The 24365-nt window shown below is 43.3% G+C and overlaps 1 protein-coding gene across 2 annotated transcripts in view; it reads right to left on the bottom strand.

Moving 5' to 3' along the window:
• Positions 1-24365, bottom strand: part of man2a1 (mannosidase, alpha, class 2A, member 1) — a 235528-nt gene that overhangs the window by 137880 nt on the left and 73283 nt on the right. For both annotated transcript variants that reach the window (XM_068029802.1, XM_068029801.1), the window contains exons 7-9: positions 20489-20675; positions 10719-10896; positions 1890-2086 (exon numbers count right to left, since the gene is read on the bottom strand). In XM_068029802.1, the coding sequence (XP_067885903.1) occupies positions 1890-2086; positions 10719-10896; positions 20489-20675 (562 nt within the window). The remainder of the gene's footprint in view (positions 1-1889; positions 2087-10718; positions 10897-20488; positions 20676-24365) is intronic.

The raw sequence follows: 24365 nt of genomic DNA, 5'->3' as shown, positions 1-24365 counted from the left end.
AAGTTCTTTAGCAGCGCAGAACCTAAAGCGTCTAAAGATGAAGATATATGAATAGTTTGTTAGGTTAAGCTTGAGACAGGAGTGCCAGGAGGGCCTTTACAATTCCAAAACAGCATCTGAGACATATGCACATACTTTTGGCCGAATCATGACAGGCGGCGATTGGTAAGGGCGTTAGGGTACACAAAATGGACAGTGGCCGACAATTTGCAGAGCAGGCAGATCATGGCATCAATCAGCATGCAATGCTAACTTGATGTCTGCGCTGCCATGATCCAGGTAACACCCTGTCTTAACCTTGCACATTGCAACACTCATTCAGCAGCAGGAAGGACCTCCCACTAGCACTATTTAAAGGAATCATCAACTACTTACATGTTCTTTGCTGGTTGATTTGTTCTAGCTGTTGCTTTGATTCTACAAGTATACTGTACTTTCTTTGGTTGTTTAAAGTTGCAAAAGTCTACAGGAGTAGTGTGATAAGTGCTGAAGGACTTTTTGCTGACTTCAAGGTTTCTGCACATACCAGTTGTTCCCAGACATGGATGCACTAGTAGGCATTTTCCTTGGAATACAGCATGACTTGGAAAAGAGCAGAAGCCAAACAGAGTAAGACAACAGAAAGGGCAAAGGGCTGTCAATAAGAGGCCATATCCACCCAGGGTGTTCAAGGAGCATTTTCCTACCTGAACTTTAGCAAGAAACAATGCGCGTGAGGTCTGCGCTTCTGAAATCTGCCACCTGATGCAGCCACAACTGCAATCTCAGATTGGGGTAAAGGCTGCATTTCCATTGGTTGTGAAGGTGAATGTGGTGAGGAACTTTTATGCATCTGGCTTCTTCCTGGCTTGAGATACTTGCAGCATCTCGCAGCTTGCCACCACTGTTGCGTAACACTCCAAACAGAGAGAAGCAGGCAGAGTGAGCAGGCAGCTGTGCTAAGACAGCACAGAACTGCCACAATTTCACACCAACTGAGCATGGCTTGTATGACAAGCATAAAATGCTGCTTTTGTGCAAAGGAGATGCTCTTCAGAACTGTGGTTAAAGTACACTGCTAATAGGATAATAGGACATAATATCTAACTCTACCTAACTTTTATATATCTCATATGTGTATGTTTACTGCTAAAACTGCAACCAGAAAATTATGTTCTTTGATTTATCAAAAGGCAAAGTTCTTCATAATACTATTAAAAGATGTTTAGAGTACACAAAATCTCTAAGAACCTGTGGTAATAGTATTCAGCCAAAGGGTGGCACTAAGGTGAGAAAAAGATAGCCAACAAGAAGGAGCTTGTACATCAGTAATATTTCCCTAACTAGTCCCTGTTTTGCATTTGCATTTTAACCTATTGACAATGCAAAGGACACTAGACATGAAATAATCACCTGGGCAACAGTCAAGCTAAGATAAAGCCTCCCACCATAGTCAAAGATTGCACAAGTGGAAGTAACACTTCAGCTGAAGCTAAAGACCACACAGGCCATTGGATAGAAATCAAGGTCAATGCAGGCTTACTGAAGAGGCTGCATCATACTTCAGTGAATATCAAATCCCATTCACCCTCAAGCATGAGTTGAGCGGGGTTAGGAGGGTTGAGATGAGCACTTCACAACAAGTGTACTGATTGACCTGCAGTAGCTTCTCTAACTGGGGCAAATGCATCCCATATTTACTTATTAAACTTAGCCCTGTAGTTACTTAAAGAGCGCTTGTGATAATTACTAAAGCCATGGTTCATATAGAAAGTAAAAAGATGCTTCTTAAATGCTTTTCACTATTTCATTCACATTGTCAAAGAGGCTAGAGAACAAAAAACAAAATCAGCACTGATTACAAATATATAAGATATCAGAACTAATGCACAAACTTTGGAAGTATTTACCTCAGGTTCGATTCTAAAACTCTGTCCATTCGCTTATAGAAGGGTCGGGAGGTAAAATATCCACTCCAGTAATGGTCATCTCTGTCTGCATAGGTAAAGAAGTCCCCACTCAAGACAGGAAATGGTGATGGTGGATTTCCTGAATCAGCAGCTTTATGGAGAGCATCAAAATAATCTGACAATGTTCCAAACTGAGCCTAGTAACAGAATATAAAACTACTAAACATCCATTCAGTTAATTATTGCAACCTTAAAAGAAAACTACTTCCTAACCTTCACTACATAGACAAAGTAATGTCTTTATTTCCTTTATACATGGTCCAAAGTTTTTGCTTAGTAGCTTTATCTGATCACCTGAATATGTCTTCAAGTACAAAAAGTAGTTATGACAATGTTCCTTGAAACAAAAATATCTTTTGGTTCCACTGAGTTTGGCGAACAGTAACTACGCTGTAGGACAGGGTATACAGGATGAAATAATGAGGGCTTGAGAGAAAGGTACGACGATAATCGTGAGTGATTTTAATCTACGTATAGATTGGACGAATCAGTTTGGCAAAGGTAATCTGGAAGATGAGTGCATAGAATGTTTTTGGGACAGTTTCTTGGAGTAGCACATTCCAGAGCCAACCAGAGAGCAGGCTATACGAGTCTGGTACTATGCAATGAGACGGGATTAATTAATGACCTCATAGTGAAAGCGCCCGCAGGTAGCAGTGATTATATGATGATCGAATTTCACATTCAGTTTGAGGGAGAGAAGAGCGAATCAAAGACTAGTGTTTTAAACTTAAATAAGGGAAATTATGAAGGCATGAAGGCAGAGCTGGCTAAAGTAAACTGGCAAATTAAGTTAAGGGATAATGGCAGACATTTAAGGAGATATTTCAGAATACTCATAAAAAATACATTCCAGTGAGAAAGAAAGACTCTCAGGGAAGGACCGTGACTAACTAAGGAAGTTAAAGGTATCAAATTGAAAGAAAAAGCATATAACTCTGCAAAGATGAGTGGCAGATCAGAAGATTGGACAGAATATAAAAAATAGCAAAGAATGACTAACAGGTTAATAAGGATGGAGAAATTAGAATAGGAGAGAAAGTTAGCTAGAAATTTAAAAAAAGATAGTAAGAGTTTCTAGGTATTTAAAAAGAAAAAAAGTAAAGTGAGCGTTGGTCCTCTAGAGAGTGAGTCTGAGGAATTAATAATGGAAAATAAGGAGATGGCGGATGAATTGAACAGATACTTTGCATCTGTCTTCACTCTAGAGGATACAAATAACATCCCAGAAATAATTGTGAATCAAGAGGTGAAAGGGAGGGAGGAACTTAAAACAATTACAATCACCAGGGAAAGGGTACTGAAAAATATATTTAGAACTAAAAGCTGATGGACTTCATCCTAGGGTCTTAAAAGAGTGGCTGCTGAGATAGTAGATGCATTGGTTTTAATTTTCCAAAATTCATTAGATTCTGAAAAGGTCCCAGCGAACGTAACTCCACTATTCAAGAAAGGAGGGAGACAGAAAGCAGGAAACTACAGCTTAACATCTGTCCAAGGGAAAATGCTGGAATTTGGTATTAAGGAGGTTAGAGCAGGTCATTTAGAAAATTTCAATGTAATCAGGCAGAGTCAATATGGTTTTATGAAGGGGAAATCATGTTTGACTAATTTATTGGAGTTCTTTGAGGAAATAACAAACAACATGGATAAAGGGGAATCTGTGCATGTGCTATGCTTAAATTTCCAGAAGGCATTTGACAAAGTGCCACATCAAAGGTTACTAAGCAAAATAAGAGCTCATGGTGTTAAGGGTAACGTATTAGCATGGAGAGAGGATTGGTTAGGTAACAAGAAACAGAGAGTGGGCATAAATGGGTCATTTTCCAGTTGGCAAGTGATGAGTGGAGTGCCACAGGGATCAGTGCTGGGACCTCAACTATTTACAATTTATTTCAATGACTTGTGTCACGGAGATTCCATATATTATGCTAAAACTTGAGAATCTATATTTTTAAAACAGTGAAAAGGATTTCAGTGGACAACTGAAACATCTGGAGATAGCTGAACTTTATGGATGCTTTTTAAAAAAAAGCAAGGTCAACAAGAGGTTCCTGGTTTTGACCAGTAAAGAAACACTGGAAACCAGGTAATTTCAAGGAAACCAGCAGGGGGGTTGGCCTAAGAGCTAGCCTTTGTGTGACAAGAGAGAATTTATGACTTAGTATGTGAATTGTTCATGGAAAATTTTATTTTTATTTTTTGAGCTTTAAAAGCCAGTGGATTTGGACTAAAGTAGGCAATTGAAATTTGAGATGGACCTGCCAGGAGATCAGAAGAAGAACCAGACGAGTATTACATCTCTGTAAAGAATCCTTGCTCTTGAAAAGCAAAAGCTTGTATGAAGTGGTACTGTTGCCTCCTGCATTTTTGAAGAAACCCCCCCCTGAATTTAAGAAAGGATATAAATGCATTCGAGGCAGTTCAGATAAGGTTCATTTGACTGATACCTGGGATGAGAGGGTTATCTTACGAAGAAAGTTTGGACAGGTTGGGTCAGTATTCAGTGGAGTTTAGAAGAATGTGCGGTGAATTTATTGAAACATATAAGATCCTGGAGGGAACATGACAGTGTGGATGCTGAAAGGATGTTTCCCCCTTGTAAAAGAGACTCGAACTAGGGGACTCAGTTTAAAAATAAGGGGTCGCCCATTTAAGACAGAAATGAGGAGAAATTTTTCTCTCAGACCGTTGCAAGTCTTTGGAACTCTCTTCCCCAGAGAGCGGTGGAGGCAGTTATTGAATATTTTTAAGGCAGAGGAAGCTAAATTCTTGAGTAACAAAGGAGTCAAAGGGTATCGGGGGTAGGCAGGAAAATGGAGTTGAGGTCACAATCAGATCAGTCATGATCTTATTAAATTGTGGAGTAGGCTTGAAGGGGCTGAATGGCCTACCCCTGCTCCTAATTTGTATATTGCTATTCAGAGGGTAATTTTTTAAAGTCAAAATTGTTGAATTATCAAATATATTTTAGACATTACACCCTGTGAAGGAAAGATATATATGGATGAACTGTAATATCATGCATAGTTGGTATATCATCAGTAGTACATACATAGTAGTAGACTCGCCAACTTTAAGGGCATTTAAGTGGTCATTGGATAGACATATGGATGAAAATGGAATAGTGTAGGTCAGATGGTTTCACAGGTCGGCGCAACATCGAGGGCCGAAGGGCCTGTACTGCGCTGTAATGTTCTAATTCTAATAATGGAAAAAATCCCTCCATCTTAAAGGCCTGCTACCCGACCCGAGCCCGACGGGACCCGACGACATGTGTTGGGTTCGGGTCGGGTCGCTCTTCCGAGTCTGGCTTACGGGCTGGGGACACACAGTTTAAAAAGATGAAGATTAGAGCCATGAAGTTAGTGATTATTTGGTCGCGAGTAAAACAGAAACCCATGGAGTTGTGCCCAGATAGGTTGTGCCACACTGCACCAATATCTGTATTTCTTAAAATAAACACAGCAATTACCCGAAGGCTCAGAAAATATTATACATTACCTAGACTCCTGCTTTACAGGTTGAAATACTTGCTGCAAGTTTATCCAGTGAGCAGCTGAGATGCAGAGACCAGGAAGGTCCTGAGTGATTAATTATGAAATATACAGTATTTATATAAAAAATATAAAATGATCACGGTCAGGACTCTAATCTTCACACATACAGTAAGAAAATCCAAGATTTCTCCTCCAACTTTCATTATTGTGTACTTTGTTTTAAATGGCATTGGTATCCTTCAGCATTCATCAAGTGCGAACCTAGGCAGAGTGTCAGTTGGCTAGCTGATGGCGACGGTAACCTGGGAAGTGGTAAGGACACAACGAATCCCAATTCTTTCTTCACCTGATTTCCATATTTGCACTTTCCATAGGGGTCACTGGTTAGCAATCAAAAGCAAAAACCAAGCTGATCTTTTTTCTCCTCCTCTAGCACAAGCTGTCACCCTGCTCAGATCAATTAATTTAGCACAACCCGAGAACTTCCTGGTCTGTATGTGTCAGTATCATATCAGGCACTGCAATTTGCCCACTAAGTTATTGGGTGAAATGAGGGAAGAACAGTGCCAGTATGAAATGGGAAGTGTAGAAGAGAAATGGAAAACACTTAAACTGGCGGTGGGAGGGGGAGGGGAGGGTGCCAAATTGGGGTTGTGGGGGGCGCAAAAGAATGACAATGACTTTGTGGGGTGGGGGGATGGTGGAAGGAGAAGTTCCCCAGTATTAAATGGCTTGGTGGAAGAGAGAGAAGAATGCCAACACCATCAGAGGAAGGTGGCAGATGGCATGTTAGAGAACCCAGTAAAAGTATATTGTGAACTTCAGGAAGGTGGAAGGGAATGAATAACTGGCATGTATATGCAGAAAAATGTCCCAAAGCACTTTCCAAAAAATAATGCCAGTGTGAACAGGAAAAGGTGTGAGGGAGGGGGGAATAATGCCAGTGTAAACCAGGAAAGGCAGATGGAAAAGGACAGAAAAACAGTGTCAGCATATACTGATGGATGGTAGAAGAGTGCTGGCGTGAACTGGAGGGAATGGGAAGGATAGTGCCTCTGTGCATGGTGACTAGAAATGGGACAAGACTGTTCCCATGTCACTGTAACTACTGTATAAACAATTTGTCAGATGGAGCCAAGTACCAAGTCATAGCCATAATTTCTCAGCCAGAAATTACAGAAAATACCACATATCTTTGTCAGTATTCCACCATACAATGGTGGAATGTTGGGTATGCTTCCAACTAATGCTGCAACAAATCCATGCTCTATTAAACTTGATGCAACTGCATCAAAGGTCTACACAGACGGCTTTGAGCTCTCAGCTTATCTGCGGCTCTTGTTCAGATTTGTTAGATTTCGACATGCATGACCTCAGCATATCACTGCCTTAACCAGCTGAGTCACTGGGGGAGCTGTTGGAAGCCATATTATTTAGATACCCGGGCCATATGCTCTGGATTTCCCTCTCTGAACTTTTGCACCACTTCACCTCCCCCTCCTCATATCCTACTGAAAATCCACCTCTTTTTACCAAGTTTTTGGTCACCATTTCTTCTTTGGATTGGCATCCATTTTTCCAGATCAAGTGTGACAGGAGCATCAGAAAATGTTTTCCATTGCAAATGCAGGTAAGCAGCTAAGTGCAAAATGCTGACTGCATATCATGCAGGTGCAATAAGCTAATTAAAAAGCTGAAGTGCTACAATTGGCCTACATAGAAAAGAGTAAAATAATTCAGCTCTGGCTCATGTACCAGACTGCTATCCAGAAATCACCATTGGTAGGGCACATTCATGCATGTAGGGTAAATAAATGATTTGTTTCAGTTAAGATTTTTGCCTCCCCCATCCAATGGAACAGCTCACCAACAATCATTGTCTCAGTTCAGACAAGAATGGTCACTGAAGTTGAATAGTACCATGGAACCTTGCTCCAGTAGTATATCAATGAGGGAAAAAATGAAGTAAAAAGTAAGAAAAACAAATGCAGTTTCCTTCCATTAATTTCAATTTTCCATGTTTTCCTTTGGTTCATCATGAAAAAATTTTCAACTTCCTGATTATTAAAAACTTGGATTGAGGGGAATGGGGCAGGTTGGATCCAGAATTGGCTCAGTGACAGGAAACAAAAAGGAAGTAGTCGAGAGATGTTTTTGTGAGTGGAAAGCTGTTTCCAGTGGCATTCCATAGGGCTCAGTGTTGGGTCCCTTGCTGTTTGTGGTATATATTAATGATCTGGACTTAAATGTGGGAGGCATGATTGGGAAATTTGCTGATGACACAAAAATTGGCTGTGTAGTTGATAGTGAAGAGGATAGCTGTAAACTCCAGAAAGATATCAATGGTTAGGCTGAGAGGGCGGAGAAGTGGCAAATGGAATTCAACCCAGATAAGTGTGAGGTACTGCATTTGGGGTGGGCAAATAAAGCGAGGGAATACACAATAAACGGGAGGATATTGAGAGGGGTAGAAGAAGTGAGAGACCTTGGAGTGCATGTCCACAGGGTCCCGGTCCCTGAAGTTGGCAGGACAGGTCGACAGAGTGGTGAAGAAGGCATATCGAATGCTTTCGATTGGCCGAGGTGTAGAATACAAAAACAGGGATGTAATGCTGGAACTGTATAAAACGCTGGTTAGGCCACATTTGGAGTATTGTGTACAGTTCTGGTCACCGCATTACAGAAAGGAAATAATTGCTCTGGAGACAGTACAGAGGAGATTTACAAGAATGTTGCCAGGGCTCGAAGGTTGCAGCTATGAGGAGAGATTGGATAGGCTAGGGTTGTTTTGCTTAGAGCAGAGGAAGCTGAGGGGTGACTTAATTGAGGTGTACAAAATTATGAGGGGCCTAGATAGAATAGACAGGAAATACCTGTTTCCCCTAGCGGAGAGGTCAATTACCAGGGAGCACAGATTTAAGGTGATTGGAAGAAGGATTAGAGGGGACATGAGGAAAACCTTTTCCATCCAGAGGGTGGTGGATGTCTGGAATTCACTGCCAGGAACGGTGGTGGAGGCAGAAACCCTCAATTCTTTTAAAAGGTTTTTGGACATGCACCTGAAGTGCTGTAACCTGCAAGGCTACGGACCAGGTGCTGGAAGATGGGATTAGATTAGGCGGCTAGTTTTTTCGGCCGGCATACACCTGATAGGCTGAATGGCCTTCTTCTGTGCCATAATTTTTCTATGGTTCTATGGGACCTTGGTGTCCTCGTCTATAAATCACTGAGAGCTAACATGCAGGTGCAGCAAGCAATTAGGAAGTCTAATGGTATGTTAGCCTTTATCGCAAGAGGATTTGAGTACAGAAGTAGTGAAGTCTTGCTTCAATTGTATAGAACCTTGGTTAGACCGCGCCCGGAGTACTGTGTGCAGATTGGGTTCCCTTATCTTAGGAAGGATATTATTGCCATAGAGGGAGTGTAACGAAGGTTCACCAGACTTGTTCCTGGGATGGTGGGACTGTCCTATGAAGAGAGATTGGGGAAACTAGGCCTGTATTCTCTAGAGTTTCGAAGAATGAGCTGTGATCTCATTGAAACCTACAAAATACTTAAAGGGATAGACAGGGTAGATGCAGGTAAGATGTTTCCCCTGGTTGGGGAGTCTCGAACCAGGGGACACAATTTCAAAATAAGGGGAAGCCACTTAGGACAGAGATGAGGAGAAATTTCTTTACTCAGAGGGTTGTGAATCTTTGGAATTCTCTACCCCAGAGGGCTGTGGAAGCTCAGTCATTGAGTAGGTTTAAAGCAGAGATTGACAGATTTCTAGATACTAATGACAAAGGGATATGAGGATAGTGTGGGAAAAAGGCATTGAAGTGGATGATCAGCCATGATCGTATTGAATGGCGAAGCAGACTCAATTGGCTGAATGGCTTACTCCTAATCTTATATTCCCAAACTTGTCAAACGTGCTTTCCCTCTCATAAAACCATGTCGACTTTGTCTGATCATACCATTTTCTAGGTGCATTGTTAAGACGTCCTTAATCATAGATTAAAAAGAAACAGAAAGACAGGGAGCTGGAACTATTCTAGAAAAGAACAGATTTAAGGGAGATCTGAGGTGCTTAAAATAATGAAGGGGATAAGACTGTCAATATGGATAGATGAATTGGATAAGGTAGGAAAAAAAGGGACATAACTATATGTTGCATAAACATAGAACTAAGTTAGATGTCGGCAGCGTTTTCTTTTCGCAGAGAGTCAATGACCGTTGGAATAAGATGCTAGCTCATGCAGTTAGTGTGAATGTGCAGGCTTATGGGGAGAAGGCGGGGTAATGGCAGGGTAATGGCACTAGGTGAATTGTTCATTCGGAGAGCTGGTGCAGACACGATGGGCCGAATGGCCTCCTTCTGTGCTGTAACAGTTCTGTGATTCTGTATTCATAAGGGAACTTGAGCAAGTTTCCAAATGTGGCTGATATCACTGTCTACAAAGGTAGATGGTATATTGGATAGTGGGACTCATTGCCATTGATGCTGCCTCACTGTGGCAAACAGAATGGAAACAAGCTAGTCCCTCTGTAAGAAACTCTTTCTTCATCAACCACCCTACTGAGAGACTGCCTAACCTCAAAACACCACACTATTTCTGGTGCAAGCTCAGATCCCATCTAGGAACTCAGGAACAGCCCTCTGTGTAGCTGCAGTGAGAATGCCATACATCTACTGAATTTCATACTGGTCTATCAGGTGGACCTTCCAGAATCCATAATTGTTACCTCAATGCTGTTGAAAGTCTAAAGTTATCTACCTAAGCCGCTCGACATCCTTCACATGAGAATTTTGACACTTCTGAATACTAGTTTATCTCCCTACTTTGTATTTTGCCTTTTTCTAAACAATCCTTAATGTACCACTTGTACATTTGCAAATAATAATATTTGCGAAGTCTTCTAGAACCAATTTTAGTTGCCTTCAGGGGTCGGAAAAGAATTTCCCACAATTTATTTTCTCTGAATTGGTCTAGGATTTTTAAAAATCTCCACCCCATCGCCCCGCTGCTGCAGGTGGGTAGGGTATATGATGATTGGTTGCAACGTGACAGCCTAGATGGAGCAGGTGGTCTTTTCCTGTTCATTTCATATGTTTTTTTTAAATAAACCATCAGTTTATATGAGGAAAACATTAAATTAATTCTTCAAAAAATGCTTCACAATCTGTATATATTATAGAAAACAAAATGGTAATATAAATTAATTTCTTTACATCAAACATAACATGTACTTAATATTTGCTGGACTCCAGGGTTTAACATACCTTAACATGGAGCTCTGGATGAGAGTTCATATAATCAAACAGCTTCTGATAATTTTGAAACTGCTGGTCCCATTCTGACCATTGGTCGTAGCGAAAATCATCGCCCAGAGGAACCAAGACCACTTTGGTGCGGAAAAGTTTGGACTTTTTCCTATATTGGTCGAGGATGAGTTTGGCTCTTCAAAAAGAGAGAACAGATTTAATGTATCTGATGTGCAGAATCAGCAGTGATCATTAAAAAAAACAAAATTACCTGTGTGTACTTAGCAAAGCACAAATGAAAAGGAAGAAAGGACTTCCATTAATTTAGTGCCATATCATCTGTGATGAATTACTTTTGAAATGTGAAGCAACTGCTTATGTAGGCTAATGCAGAAGCCAATTATCACACAGAAATGGTAATAAGAAGCAGAGTGGAGCCGAGTAGGGACAACAAGGGCAATATGTGCTTAGAGGTGCAGGTACTAGAGGTTGGAATACTCAATGAGTACTCTGTATCAATGCTCATTAAGGAAGATGAATCTGACAAAATATCTGGTTATGACAGAAAGCAGCTGTGTCACCCCAATCGATTCATTAAGCTCATCTTGGGTAAATTAGCAGTGAAGGTAATACAATGGAACTCAACACCCAAGATCATGATGAGAAACGCCTGATTTTTTGTATTCGTTCATGAGATGTGGGCATCGCTGGTTAGGCCAGCAGTTATTGCCCATCCCTAATTGCCCTTGAGAAGCTGCTGCATTCGCATAATGCTTTAATGCAGATTTCTCATCACGTTGCTTTCTTTTTGTTTTTTTTATAAAAACGAACAACAAAATTGCCAAAAGCATGAAAATCTCCTCTAATATTACTTAATAGCACAACTGACAAATGTGGGAATAAGTTGAGGGCCCCCTCCCTGCCCCTCGTAGTGAGAGAGGAGGTTAGACACTTTTAGAACACATAGGAAGGAGGTTGCCCACATGGTTGATGCTCCAATATCACAAAGTCATTTTACATCAACTGACCATGGCACCATGGTGCAGAAGGCCATTCAAGAGAGGGGAGCAAAAAGACAAGTGGTAGTTATAGGGGATTCTATAATTAGGGGGATAGATAGTATCCTTTGCAAGCCTGATCGGGAGTCCCGCATGGTGTGTTGCCTGCCCGGTGCCAGGGTGCAGGACATCTCTGACCGGCTTGAAAGGATATTGGAGCGGGAGGGGGAGGATCCAGTTGTTGTGGTCCACGTTGGGACTAACAACATAGGCAAGGCTAGGATGGAGGACCTGTTTGGGGATTATAAAGCACTAGGAACGAAATTAAGGAACAGGTCCTCGAGGGTCATAATCTCCGGATTACTGCCCGAGCCACGTGCAAATTGGCTTAGGGATAAGAATATTAGGGAAGTAAACACGTGCCTAAGGGAGTGGAGTGGGAAAGAGGGCTTCCATTTCATGGGGCATTGGCATCAGTTTTGGAACCGGGGGGATCTGTACCGATGGGATGGTCTCCACCTGAACCGATCTGGAACCAGTGTTCTAGCGAAACGGATAAATAGGGTGGTCTCTAGGACTTTAAACTAGTGAGTTGGGGGAAGGGAAAGGGAAAACGACAAGGAGTATGATGATAAATAAAAAGGTAAGCAGCAGGTTAACATGTGTGCAGGCGGGTTTAAGTTCAAGGCAGACTATGAAAGAAGCAGAAAGGAAGGATAACTCAGGAGTTATTATTATTAGAGATGTTGGAAATCATGAGGGCAAGAAAGCTAGCATAAAGGCACTTTACCTGAATGCTCGTAGCATTCGTAACAAGGTTGATGAGTTAATGGCACAAATCATCGCGAATGAATATGATTTGGTAGCCATTACGGAGACATGGTTACAGGTTGGTCACGACTGGGAGTTAAATATCCAGGGGTACCAGACTATTTGGAAGGACAGACAGGAAGGTAAGGGAGGTGGTGTAGCTCTGATATTCAAGGACGACATCAGGGCGGTGTTGAGAGATGATATAGGTTCTATGGAGAATGAGGTTGAATCCATTTGAGTGGAAATTAGAAACTCTAAGAAGAAAAAGTCATTGATAGGCGTAGTCTATAGGCCACCAAATAATATCACATTGGGGCGGGCAATAAACAAAGAAATAACTAATGCCTGTAAAAATGGTACGGCAATTATCATGGGGGATTTTAATCTGCATGTAGATTGGTCGAACCAGCTCAGTCAGGGTAGCCTTGAGGAGGAGTTTGTTGAGTGTATCCATGATAGTTTTCTTGAACAGTGTGTAATGGAACCGACGAGGGAGCAAGCTATCCTAGATCTAGTCCTGTGTAATGAGACAGGAATAATTAATGACCTCATGGTTAGGGATCCTCTTGGAAGGAGTGCTCACAGTATGGTTGAATTTAGAATACAGATGGAGAGTGTGAAGATAAAATCCAATACCAGGGTCCTGCGCTTGAACAAGGGGGACTACAATAGAATGAGGGAGGACTTGGCTAAAGTAGACTGGAAACAAAGATTTTATGGTGGGACAGTTGACGAGCAGTGGAGGACTTTCAAAGCAATTTTTCAAAGTGCTCAGCAAAAATATATTCCAGTGAAAAGGAAGGACTGGAAGAAAAGGGGTAATCTGCCATGGAATAAGGGAGGCTATCAAATTGAAAGAGAAGGCATACAAAGTGGCCAAAAACAGCATGAAACTAGAAGATTGGGAAAACTTTAAAGGTCAACAGAAAGCCACAAAAAGAGCTATAAAGAAAAGTAAGATAGAAAATGAGAAAAAACTAGCACAGAATATAAAGACAGATAGCAAAAGTTTCTATAAATATATAAAACGAAAAAGAGTGGCTAAAGTAAACGTTGGTCCTTTAGAGGATGAGAAGGGGAATTTAGTTATGGGATATGATGAAATGGCCGAGGCATTGAACAGGTATTTTGTATCGGTCTTCACAGTGGAGGACATTAATAACATGCCAGTAATTGACAAAGAGACGAACGTAGGTGAGGACCTGGAAACAATCATTATTACGGAAGATGTAGTGTTGGGCAAGCTAATGGAGCTAAGGATTGATAAGTCTCCTGGCCCTGATGGAATGCATCCCAGGGTACTAAAAGAGATGGCGGGAGAAATAGCAGATGCACTGACGGTAATTTTCCAAAATTCGCTGGACTCTGGGGTAGTCCCAGCAGATTGGAAAACAGCAGATGTGACGCCACTGTTTAAAAAGGGAGGTAGACAAAAGATGGGGAATTATAGACCAGTTAGTTAGCTTAACCTCTGTAGTGGGGAAGATGCTTGAGTCTATCATCAAGGAAGAAATAGCAGGGCATCTCGATAGAAATTGTCCCGTTGGGCAGACGCAGCATGGGTTCATGAAGGGCAGGTCATGCTTGACAAATCCTTTGGAATTCTATGATGACATGACGAGCAAGGTGGACAATGGGGGCCCAGTGGATCTGGTGTACCTAGATTTCCAAAAGGCCTTCGACAAGGTGCCGCACAAGAGGCTGCTGCATAAGATAAGGATGCATGGCGTTAGGGGTAAAGTATTAGCATGGATAGAGGATTGGTTGACTAACAGGAAGCAGAGAGTGGGGATAAATGAGTGCTATTCTGGTTGGCAATCAGTCACTAGTGGTGTGCCTCAGGGATCGGTGTTGGGACCGCAATTATTTACAATTTATATAGATGATTTGGAGTTGGGGACCACGTGTAGGGTGTCAAAGTTTGCAGATGACACTAAGATGAGTGGCAGAGCAAAGTGTGCAGATGACTGAAACTTTGCAGAGGAACATAGATACATTGAGTGAGTGGGCAAAGGTCTGGCAGATGGAATACAATGTTAATAAATGTGAAGTCATTCATTTCGGTAGGAGTAACAGTAAAAAGGATTATTACTTGAATGGTAAAAAGTTGCAGCATGCTGCTATGCAGAGGGACCTGGGTGTCCTTGTGCATGAATCGCAGAAGGTTGGTCTGCAGGTACAGCAAGTAATTAGGAAGGCAAATGGAATTTTGTCCTTCATTGCTAAAGGGATTGAGTTTAAAAGCAGAGAGGTTAATAAAGGAATTAAGGGATACGGTGAGAGCGCGGGTAAGTGGATCTGAGTCCACGAAAAGATCAGCCATGATCTTATTGAATGGTGGAGCAGGCTCGAGGGGCCGGACGGCCTACTCCTGCTCCTAGTTCTTATGATCTTATGATCAAAACATCTCAAAGAAGTTTCATTCCTGGTTCACTAATGTCCTTTAGGGAAGGAAATCTGCCGTCCTTACATGCTCTGGCCTATATGAGATTCCAGATTCACAGCAATGCCCTCTGAAATGGCCTAGCAACCCACTCAGTTGTATCTAACCGCTACAAAGTCGATAAGGTGTGAAACCGGACAGACTGGCATCGACCTAGGCACTGAAAACAACAATGGCAATCCTGTCGATCCTGCAAAGACCTTCTTATGAATATCTGGGGGCTTGTGCCAAAGTTGTGAGAGCTGTCCGACAGACTAGGCAAGCAACAGCCTGACATAGTCAGACTCACCGATCATACCTTACAAACAATATTCCAGACACTGCCATCATCATCCCCGGTTATGTACTGTCTCACCAGCAGGACAGACCACCAAAGGTGGCTGCACAGCGCTATACTGACAGGAAGGAATTGCCCTGTGAGTCCTCAACATGAACTCCAGACCCCATGATGTCTCATGGCATCAGGTCAAACCTGGACAAGGAAACCTCCTGCTGATTACCACCTACCACCCTCGCTCAGCTGATGAATCAGTGCTCTTCCATGGAACACTACTTGGAAGAAGCACTGAGAGTGGCAAGGGTGCAGAATGTACTCTGGGTGGGGGACTTCAATATCCATCACCAAGAGTGGCTTGGTAGCACCACTACTGACCGAGCTGACCGAGTCCTAAAGGACATAGCTGCTAGGCTGGATCTGCAGTAGGTGGTGAGAGAACCAACAAGAAGGAAAATCATACTTGACCTCATCCTCACCAATCTGCTTGCCGCAGATGCATCGGTGCATGACAATATTGGTAGAAGTGATCATCGCAAGTCCTTGTGGAGACAAAGTCCCATCATCACATTGAGGATACCCTCCATCGTGTTGTGTGGCAATACCACCATGCTAAATGGGATAGATTTAGAACAGATCTAGCAATGCAAAACTGGACATCCATTAGGCACGGTGGGCCATCAGCAGCAGCAGAACTGTACTCAAAAACTATCTGTAACCTCATGGCCCGGCATATTGCCCACTCTACCATTACCATCAAGCCGGGGGATCAAACCTGATTCAATGAAGAGTGCAGGAGGGCATGCCAGGAGCAGCACCAGGCATACCTCAAAATATGGTGTCAACCTGGTGACACTACAACACAGGACTACTTGCGTGCCAAACAGCATAAGCAGCATGTAATAGACAGAGCTAAGCGATCCCACAACCAACTATCAGATCTAAGCTCTGCAGTCCTACCATATCCAGTCATGATTGCTGGTGGACAATTAAACAACTAACTAGAGGAGGTGGCTCCACAAGTCTCCCCATCCTCAATAATGGGGGAGCCCAGCACATCAGTGCAAAAGACAAGGCGGACACATTTGCAACAATCTTCAGTCAAAAGTGCCGAGTGGATGATCCATCTCGGCCTCCTCCTGAAGTCCCCAGCATCACAGATGCCAGTCTTCAGCCAATTTGATTCACTCCACGTGATACCAAGAAACGACTGAAGGCACTGGATACTGCAAAGACTATGGGCCCTGACAACATTCCGGCAATAGTACTGAAGACTTGCCGCGCCCCTAGCCAAGCTGTTCCAGTACAGCTACAACACTGGCATATAGCCGGCAATGTGGAAATTTGCCCAAGTATGTCCTGCACACAAAAAGACAAATCCAACCAGGCCAATTACTGCCCCATCAGTCTACTCTCGAGCATCAGTAAAGTGATGGAAGTTGTCGTAGACAGTGCTATCAAATGGAACTTGCTTAACAATAACCTGCTCAGTGATGCTCAGTTTGGGTTCTGCCAGGGCCAGACAGCTCCTGACCTCATTACTGCCTTTGTTCAAACATGGACAAAAGAGCAGAACTCGACAGGTGAGGTGAGAGTGACTGCCCTTGACATCAAAGCAGCATTTGACCGTGTACAGCATCAAGGAGCCCTAGCAAAACTGGAGTCAATGGGAATCAGGAGGAAAACTCCCCGCTGGTTGGAGTCGTACCTAGCGTAAAGAAAGATGCTTGTGGTTGTTGGAGGTCAATCATCTCAGCTCCAGGACATCACTGCAGGAGTTCCTCAGGGTAGTGTCCTAGGCCCAACCGTCTTCACTTGCTTCATCAATGGCGTTCCTTCAATCATAAGGTCAGACGTGGGGACGTTTGCTGATGATTGCACAATGTTCAGCACCATTCACGGCCCCTCAGATACTGAAGCAGTCCGTGTAGAATGCAGCAAGACCTGGACAATACCCAGGCTTGGGCTGATAAGTGGCAAGTAACATTAGAACCACACAAGTGCCAGGCAATGATCATCTCAAACAAGAAAGAATCTAACTATCTCCCCTTGACATTCAATGACATTACGATAACTGAATCTCCCACTATCAAAATCCTAGGGGTTACCATTAACCAAAAACTGAGTAGCCATATAAATACCGTGGCTACAGGAGCAGGTCAGAGGCTGGGAATCCTGCGGCGAGTAACTCACCTCCTGACTTCCCAAAGCCTGTCCACCATCTACAAAGCCCAAGTCAGGAGTGTGATGGAATACTCTCCACTTGCCTGGATGGGTGCAGTTCCAACAACGCTCAAGAAGCTCGATACCATCCACAACAAAGCAGCCCGCTTGATTGGCACCCCATCCACTCAAACATTCACTCCCTCAATCACCAGAGGGCCAACATGTTCCGTAAAGGTGAAGGGAAGGACCAATAAGTCCAGGGAACCCAAGATGTCAAGGGATATACAGGATTGGATCAAGAAAGAAAAGGAGGCTTATGGCAGACTCAGACAGCTGAAGACAGTGGAGGCCCTAGAGGGGTATAGAAAGTGTAGTGGGGGGGGGGGGGGGGGGGGTACTTCAAAAAGCAATTAGGAAAGCGAAGCGGGGGCATGAAATAACACTGGCGGGAAAGATAAAGGAAAATCCAAGGCGTTTTATAAGTATATTAAGGACAAGAGGATAAACAGGGAAAGAGTAGGGCCCATTAGGGACCAAAGTGGCAATGTGTGTGTGGAGCCGGAGGATGTAGATGAGATTTTAAATGATTACTTTTCATCTGTGTTCGCTATGGAGAAGGACGATGCAGGTGTAGAGATCAGGGAGGGGGATTGTGATATATTTGAACAAATTAGCATTGAAAGGGAGGAGGTATTAGTAGTTCTAGCAGGCTTACAAGTGGACAAATTCACAGGACCAGATGGGATGTATCCCAGGCTGCTACGTGAGGTAAGGGAGGAGATTGCAGGGGCTCGGACAAAAATTTTCAAATCCTCTCTGGCCACAGGAGAGTTGCCAGAGGACTGGAGGACAGCGAATGTGGTACCATCATTCAAGAAGTGTAGCAGGGATGAACTAGGTAATTACAGGCCAGTGAGTCTAATATCAGTGGTAGGGAAACTATTGTAAAAACTTCTGAGGGACAGGATTAATCTCCACTTGGAGAGGCAGGGATTAATCAAGGATAGTCAGCATGGCTTTGTCAGGGGGAGATCATGTCTCACAAATTTGATTGAATTTTTCGAGGAGCTGACTAGGTGAGTAGATGAGGGTAAAGCAGTTGATGTAGTCTACATGGACTTCAGTAAGGCTTTTGATAAGGTCCTGCATAGGAGGTTGGCCAAGAAGGTAAGAGCCCATGGGATCCAGGACAATTTGGCAAATTGGATCCAAAATTGGCATGTGGCAGGAGGCAGAGGATGATGGTCAAGGGTTGTTTTTGTGATTGGAAGCCTGTGACCAGTGGTGTACCACAGGGATCGGTGCTGGGACCCATGCTGTTTGTAGTGTACATTAATGATTTAGACGCGAATATAGGAGGTACGTACGATCACTAAGTTCACAGATGATGTGAAAATTGGTGGTGTCATAAATAGTGAAGGGGAAAGCCTTAGATTACAGGATGATGCAGATGGGCTGTTAAGATGGGCAGAGCAGTGGCAAATGGAATTTAATCCTGAGAAGTGAGAAGATGCATTTTGGGAGGACTAACATGGAAAGGGAATATACAATGGATGGTAGGACCCTACAAAGTACAGAGGGTCAGAGGCACCTTGGTGTACTTGTCCGTAGATCACTGAAGACAACAGCACAGGTAGATAAGGTGGTTAGGAAGGCATATGTGATACTTGCCTTTATTAGCCGAAGCATAGAATATAAGAACAGGGAGGTTATGATGGAGCTGTATAAAACGCTAGTTCGGTCACAGCTGGAGTACTGTGTACAGTTATGGTCGCCACATTATAGGAAGGATGTGATTGCACTGGAGAGGGTGCAGAGGAAATTTATCAGGATGTTGCCTGGGCTGGAGCATTTCAGCTATGAAGAGAGACTGGATAGGCTAGGTTTGTTTTCCTTAGAGCAGAGAAGGCTGAGGGGGGACATGATTGAGATATACAAAATTATGAGGGGCATAGATAGGAAGAAACCTTTTCCCTTAGCGGAGGGATCAATAACCAGGGGGCATAGATTTAAGGCAAGGCACAGAGGTTTAGAGGGGATTTGAGGAAAAATGTTTTCACCCAGAGGGTGGTTAGAATCTGGAACACACTGCCTGATGGGGTGGTAGAGGCAGGAACCCTCACAACATTTAAGAAGTATTTAGATGAGCACTTGAAATGCCATAGCATAAAAGACTACAGGCCAAATGCTGGAAAATGGGATTAGAACATAAGAAATAGGAGCAGGAGTAGGCCATTCAGCCCCTCAAGGCTGCCCAGCCATTCAATAAGATCGTGGCTGATCTGTCCCAGGCCTCAAATCCTCTTTCAGGCCTGCTCCGCATACCCCTTGACTCCCTGAGATTTCAAAAATGTATCTATAAGATACAATAGATAGGTGCCTGATGTCCGGCACGGACACGATGGGCCAAAGGGCCTGTTTCTGTGCTCTGTAATTCTATGACTGACACACAGCGGCAGCAGTGTGTACCATCTACAAGATGCACTGCAGCAATGCACCAATACTCTTTAGACAGCATCTCCCAAAACTGCGACCTCTGCCACCTGGAAGGACAATGGCAGCAGATGTCTGGGAACACCACCATCTGATAGTTCCCCTCCAAGTCACACACCATCATGAATGGAACTATATCACCGTTCCTTCACTGTCGCAGGGTCAAAATCCTGGAACTCCCTGCCTAACAGCACTGTGGGTATACCTGCCTCACATGGACTGCAGAGGTTCAAGAAGGCAGCTCACCACCACCTTTTCCAGGGCAATTAGGGATGGGCAATAAATGCTGGCCTGGCCAGCGATCCCACATCCAATGAATGAATAAAAACAAATTTTAAAAATTCCTGAATTTTTCCAGGCCCCTGTTGAAGTCATACTAGTTGGGTACAATAATGAATACAAAAGGAATACCCTGAGATTGGAGCTTTAAATTTCTCTGAACTACATAGCATTTCCATGCCAGAGATGACATGAAACAATATGCTGTCAGCCCCCTCTCAAAGATTACTATGTGATGTGCACAAATTTACTTCCTATAACTTTTAAGACAGATTTTGAAGCGATTCTTGAATTTAATGATTGAAGGTTTTCAATAAGTTACCTTTCCTGGACATTGCCATCATGTATTTCAACTGGAGGTATCCTCCAAGGACAGCTAATTCTGCCTCCAGGAAGACGTTTGAAGTCAAACTGACAGCAGATTTTAGGATCAGGGCCACAAGTATGAGGAACATCATAGCTATAGAAGGGCATCATATGACATAAGATGTCCGTGTTTCCACTCTGATCTGAAGTTAAAATAAAAACACAGTATGAGCGAAGGCACAAAATATATTAGCAACTGGACTGCAAATACGCAAAGATTTTCATAACAACGAAAATAAAGTGTAAATTGCGCAAAGCAGAACAATTAAATGGAAGGGGCATTAAAAATTCCAGAAGTGAGGACAGAGGTGTTTACAAAACTTTTCAGCTTCAGTAATGCCAACAGGGAAACAGTTTTCATATTTACATTTTCTTTTTTATTACGGCCCAGATTTTCCTGCCAATGGCACACACCATTGCTTATATGCAAATGGTACAGCAACTTCAGGCAAGGGCAGATGCACAGATAAGTTGAAATATCCAAAGTTGCTGTCCAAGTCACATCGTGCCATTTTCATACCTTTAAGTACCCTTTTCTCATGTTATGTGAGCAATGTGTCTAGGGGTCTCTTGCTGTCTTCACCTGGTCTTATTGTAACAGGGTTTAATTTTAAACACAGTGTTTTGAGCTCCCCTTTTTGTGAATTCTCGTTCACAGCTTCCAATAATAAGTGGCGCAGTGGTTAGCACCGCAGCCTCACAGCTCCAGGGACCCGGGTACTGCCTGTGTGGAGTTTGCAAGTTCTCCCTGTGACTGCGTGGGTTTTCGCCGGGTGCTCCGGTTTCCTCCCACCGCCAAAGACTTGCAGGTGATAGGTAAATTGGCCATTGTAAATTGCCCCTAATGTAGGTAGGTGGTAGGGAATATGGGATTACTGTAGGGTTAGTATAAATGGGTGGTTCTTGGTCGGCACAGACTCGGTGGGCCGAAGGGCCTGTTTCAGGGCTGTATCTCTAAATAAATAAATAAATAAATAGAACTGAGCACACACAGGCTTTCTTTGGTTTAAAGCAGAAAGAGGTAATTTATTAAAATCTTAAACTTAAACACTAATACGGTTCATGCCTAGGGATATACGACGCACTCACGCTAGTATGCACACGCGATATAAACATGTAGATAGGAATAGAAAAGAGCAGAAGCAAAGATAAGTAGAACAGTTTGAGGCAATATCTTGTTACTGTTTCTCGAGCTTGCTGTAGTCCTCGATTGAAGATATGGTCTTGCGATTCGTTGAGGCCCAGTAATCTTCTTAAAACTTTGTTCATGTGGCAACCCCATCTCTCTTTGAGTTTTACAAGATTCAGTTCCGTGGGAAGAGATGAAGGCAGACAGGCAGGAGAGGAGGTGTTCTCAGTCCCAGGAGAAGGTCTTTACTCCATGAGCACACGGCTTTGTCTGTCCTAATCCTTTGTGGAGAGTTCAAAAACTCTGCAACAGCCAGTCAGTCATGTGACTAAAACTGGTCTGACCACTTCTGTGTATTGGAGGAACAAGGATTGGCTCACTTTATTCCCACATTGTCTGGTACTATGCAAATGTCCTTCCAGTCAGAGATTACAATTTTTTTAAGTTTTAATTTTCATGTGGCGAAATAATGTGTGCCTCAGTCTTGGCAGGTGGGGTTTGCCTGTCACCTCCATACCCAGGGGAATGAAATGCAATTTGAAGAAAAGGACACATTTCATTACAGAGTTTGAGACAAACATAAGATACAGTAAGAAAACCATGCATTTCTCTCATTCATTTCCATTCATTGACCAGTCTTGAAGCTCATTAAGATGGTCTGTACTGGGGGGGGTGGCAGGGCTGCTTTAATTTCCCCTTTTTTTCTCCAGGAGAGTTAGTAGGGGGGCGGGTCTATCCTGAACTCCTTGATTCATGCAAAGACTTTTGGATTTGGGGATGGGTGGTTCCCTTTTCCTCTGACTGTGGGGGAGGAGTCTCTGTTATTCTCCCCTTTGTTCTCTGGGACACTCCTACCTGCAGGTATTTGTGCAGACTTAACTGCCTTCTCCAGTGACACTTCAACTAGGTAAGGCATCACCCTCATGGTTCCTCTGCCCACCCCCCCAGAGGTCTCTCTTTGCCTCTGCAGGTTCCTGTATATGATGTTATATGATGGTGGGGTGCTCCTAGTGTCTGCATTTACATAGGAGGGTGTGGGGTCTAACTTTCCACAGTTTCTGGGTTGGTTGACCGTGCGGTAGGGGTTTTCATCCGGAATTCTTTCCAGACATCCTTAACCTGCCCTCTGGGTCACTTTTTGTCCTTCTCTTTCCAAACTTTTGCCAGCCATGTACCTGTCTGTCTCTTCTGTTCTAGGTGGAGGTCCCTTGCAGTTCACCAGCCTTCTGCTGGAGGATCCTCCTAACATCTGTACAAGACTTAAAGGTTCAGGTTTCACTGTAGGTTGGGGTTTCCCCTCAATCTGGCACATGTGGCAACTCCTGCAGTACTCCACCACATCCATGTGGAGTTTTGGCCAGTCAAACTGCTGTCTTATGCGGGCTTTGATCTTTCGTATACCGGCATGTACAGCTACTGTAGTCCCGTGGGCCCTTCTTAATATTTCTCCCTGGTAACTCTGTGGCACCACTAACTGGTGAACTACCGTCCACTCCTTGCCCTCAGGTCTGTGAGGAGAACTCAATTTCCTCATCAGTACCTCATTCTTTAAAAAGTAGTAGTCAGTCAGGGACTCCCTCTGCTTCACTTTCAGATTGGGAAGTCTGTGCTAACCCTCACAATACTGGGTCGGCTCATTGAGCCTCACCTAGGGAAAGTCCATTTAATTCACTCCCTGGGTCTCTTAACTTGCCAAAGAAAGTCTCGGCCAGGCAGACCTCATGGCCATTTGCCTGTGGTGTCAATGCAGTCTCCTCTGGGGAGCTGGTTTGATCATGGCCTGACACACTACACATTCAGGGACTCTGCAAAAGACCGTCTCCTGCCACCGCCCTGTCTCTCTGACATAGAAAAAAAACATAGAAACATAGAAAATAGGAGCAGGAGTAAGCCATTCGGCCCTTCAGGCCTGCTCCGCCATTCAAAAAAAATCATGGTCGATCATCTAATTCAGTACACTGTTCCCGCTTTCTCCCCATATCCCTTAATCCTTTTGGCGTTAAGAATTATATCTATTTCCTTCTTGAATATATTTAATGACTTGGCCTCCACTGCCTTCTGCGGTAGAGAATTCCACAGGTTCACCACCCTCTGAGTGAAGAAATTTCTCCTCATCTCGATTCTAAATGGCATACCCCGTATCCTGTGATCCTGGTTCTGGATTCTCCAGCCATCGAGAACAGCCTCCCTGCATCTAGCCTGTCTAGTCCTGAACCCCAAGAGAGAAAAGTCTCCTACAGCGAACAAGGTTTAAGAAGAATACTGGGTCCCAACAAAAAGCAAGATCTACCTACAATCCAGGACTCTACAGTGAGCTCAAAGATCCGTAACAAAAACCCTCTTCAGAGATTGCCTCAAACTTTTCCACTTTATTTCTTCTGCTCTGTTCTGTTTCTATCTGCATGTATCGCGTATGCATGCTAGCGTGGACGCGTCGTGTAGCCGCAGGCGTTAACCGAATTAGAGTTTAAGTTCAAGTTTAATACATTTCAACTTTTTTTCTTTAAACCTAAGAAAACCATGTGACTAAAACTGGTCTGACCACTTCTGTGTATTGGAGGAACAAAGATTGGCTTGCTTTGTTTCCACATTGTCTGGTACTATGCAAATATCCTTCCAGTCAAGAGATTGCAATTTTTAAAAATTTTAATGTTCATGTAGCGAAATAATGTGTGCCTCAGTCATGGCAAGTGGGGTTTGCCCG

The sequence above is a fragment of the Heterodontus francisci genome, chromosome 4, assembly GCF_036365525.1.
Source record: "Heterodontus francisci isolate sHetFra1 chromosome 4, sHetFra1.hap1, whole genome shotgun sequence".
Taxonomy (NCBI): Eukaryota; Metazoa; Chordata; class Chondrichthyes; order Heterodontiformes; family Heterodontidae; genus Heterodontus; species Heterodontus francisci.
The sequence above is the reverse complement of the archived record's forward strand: the minus strand, read 5'-3'. Positions and strand labels throughout refer to the sequence as shown.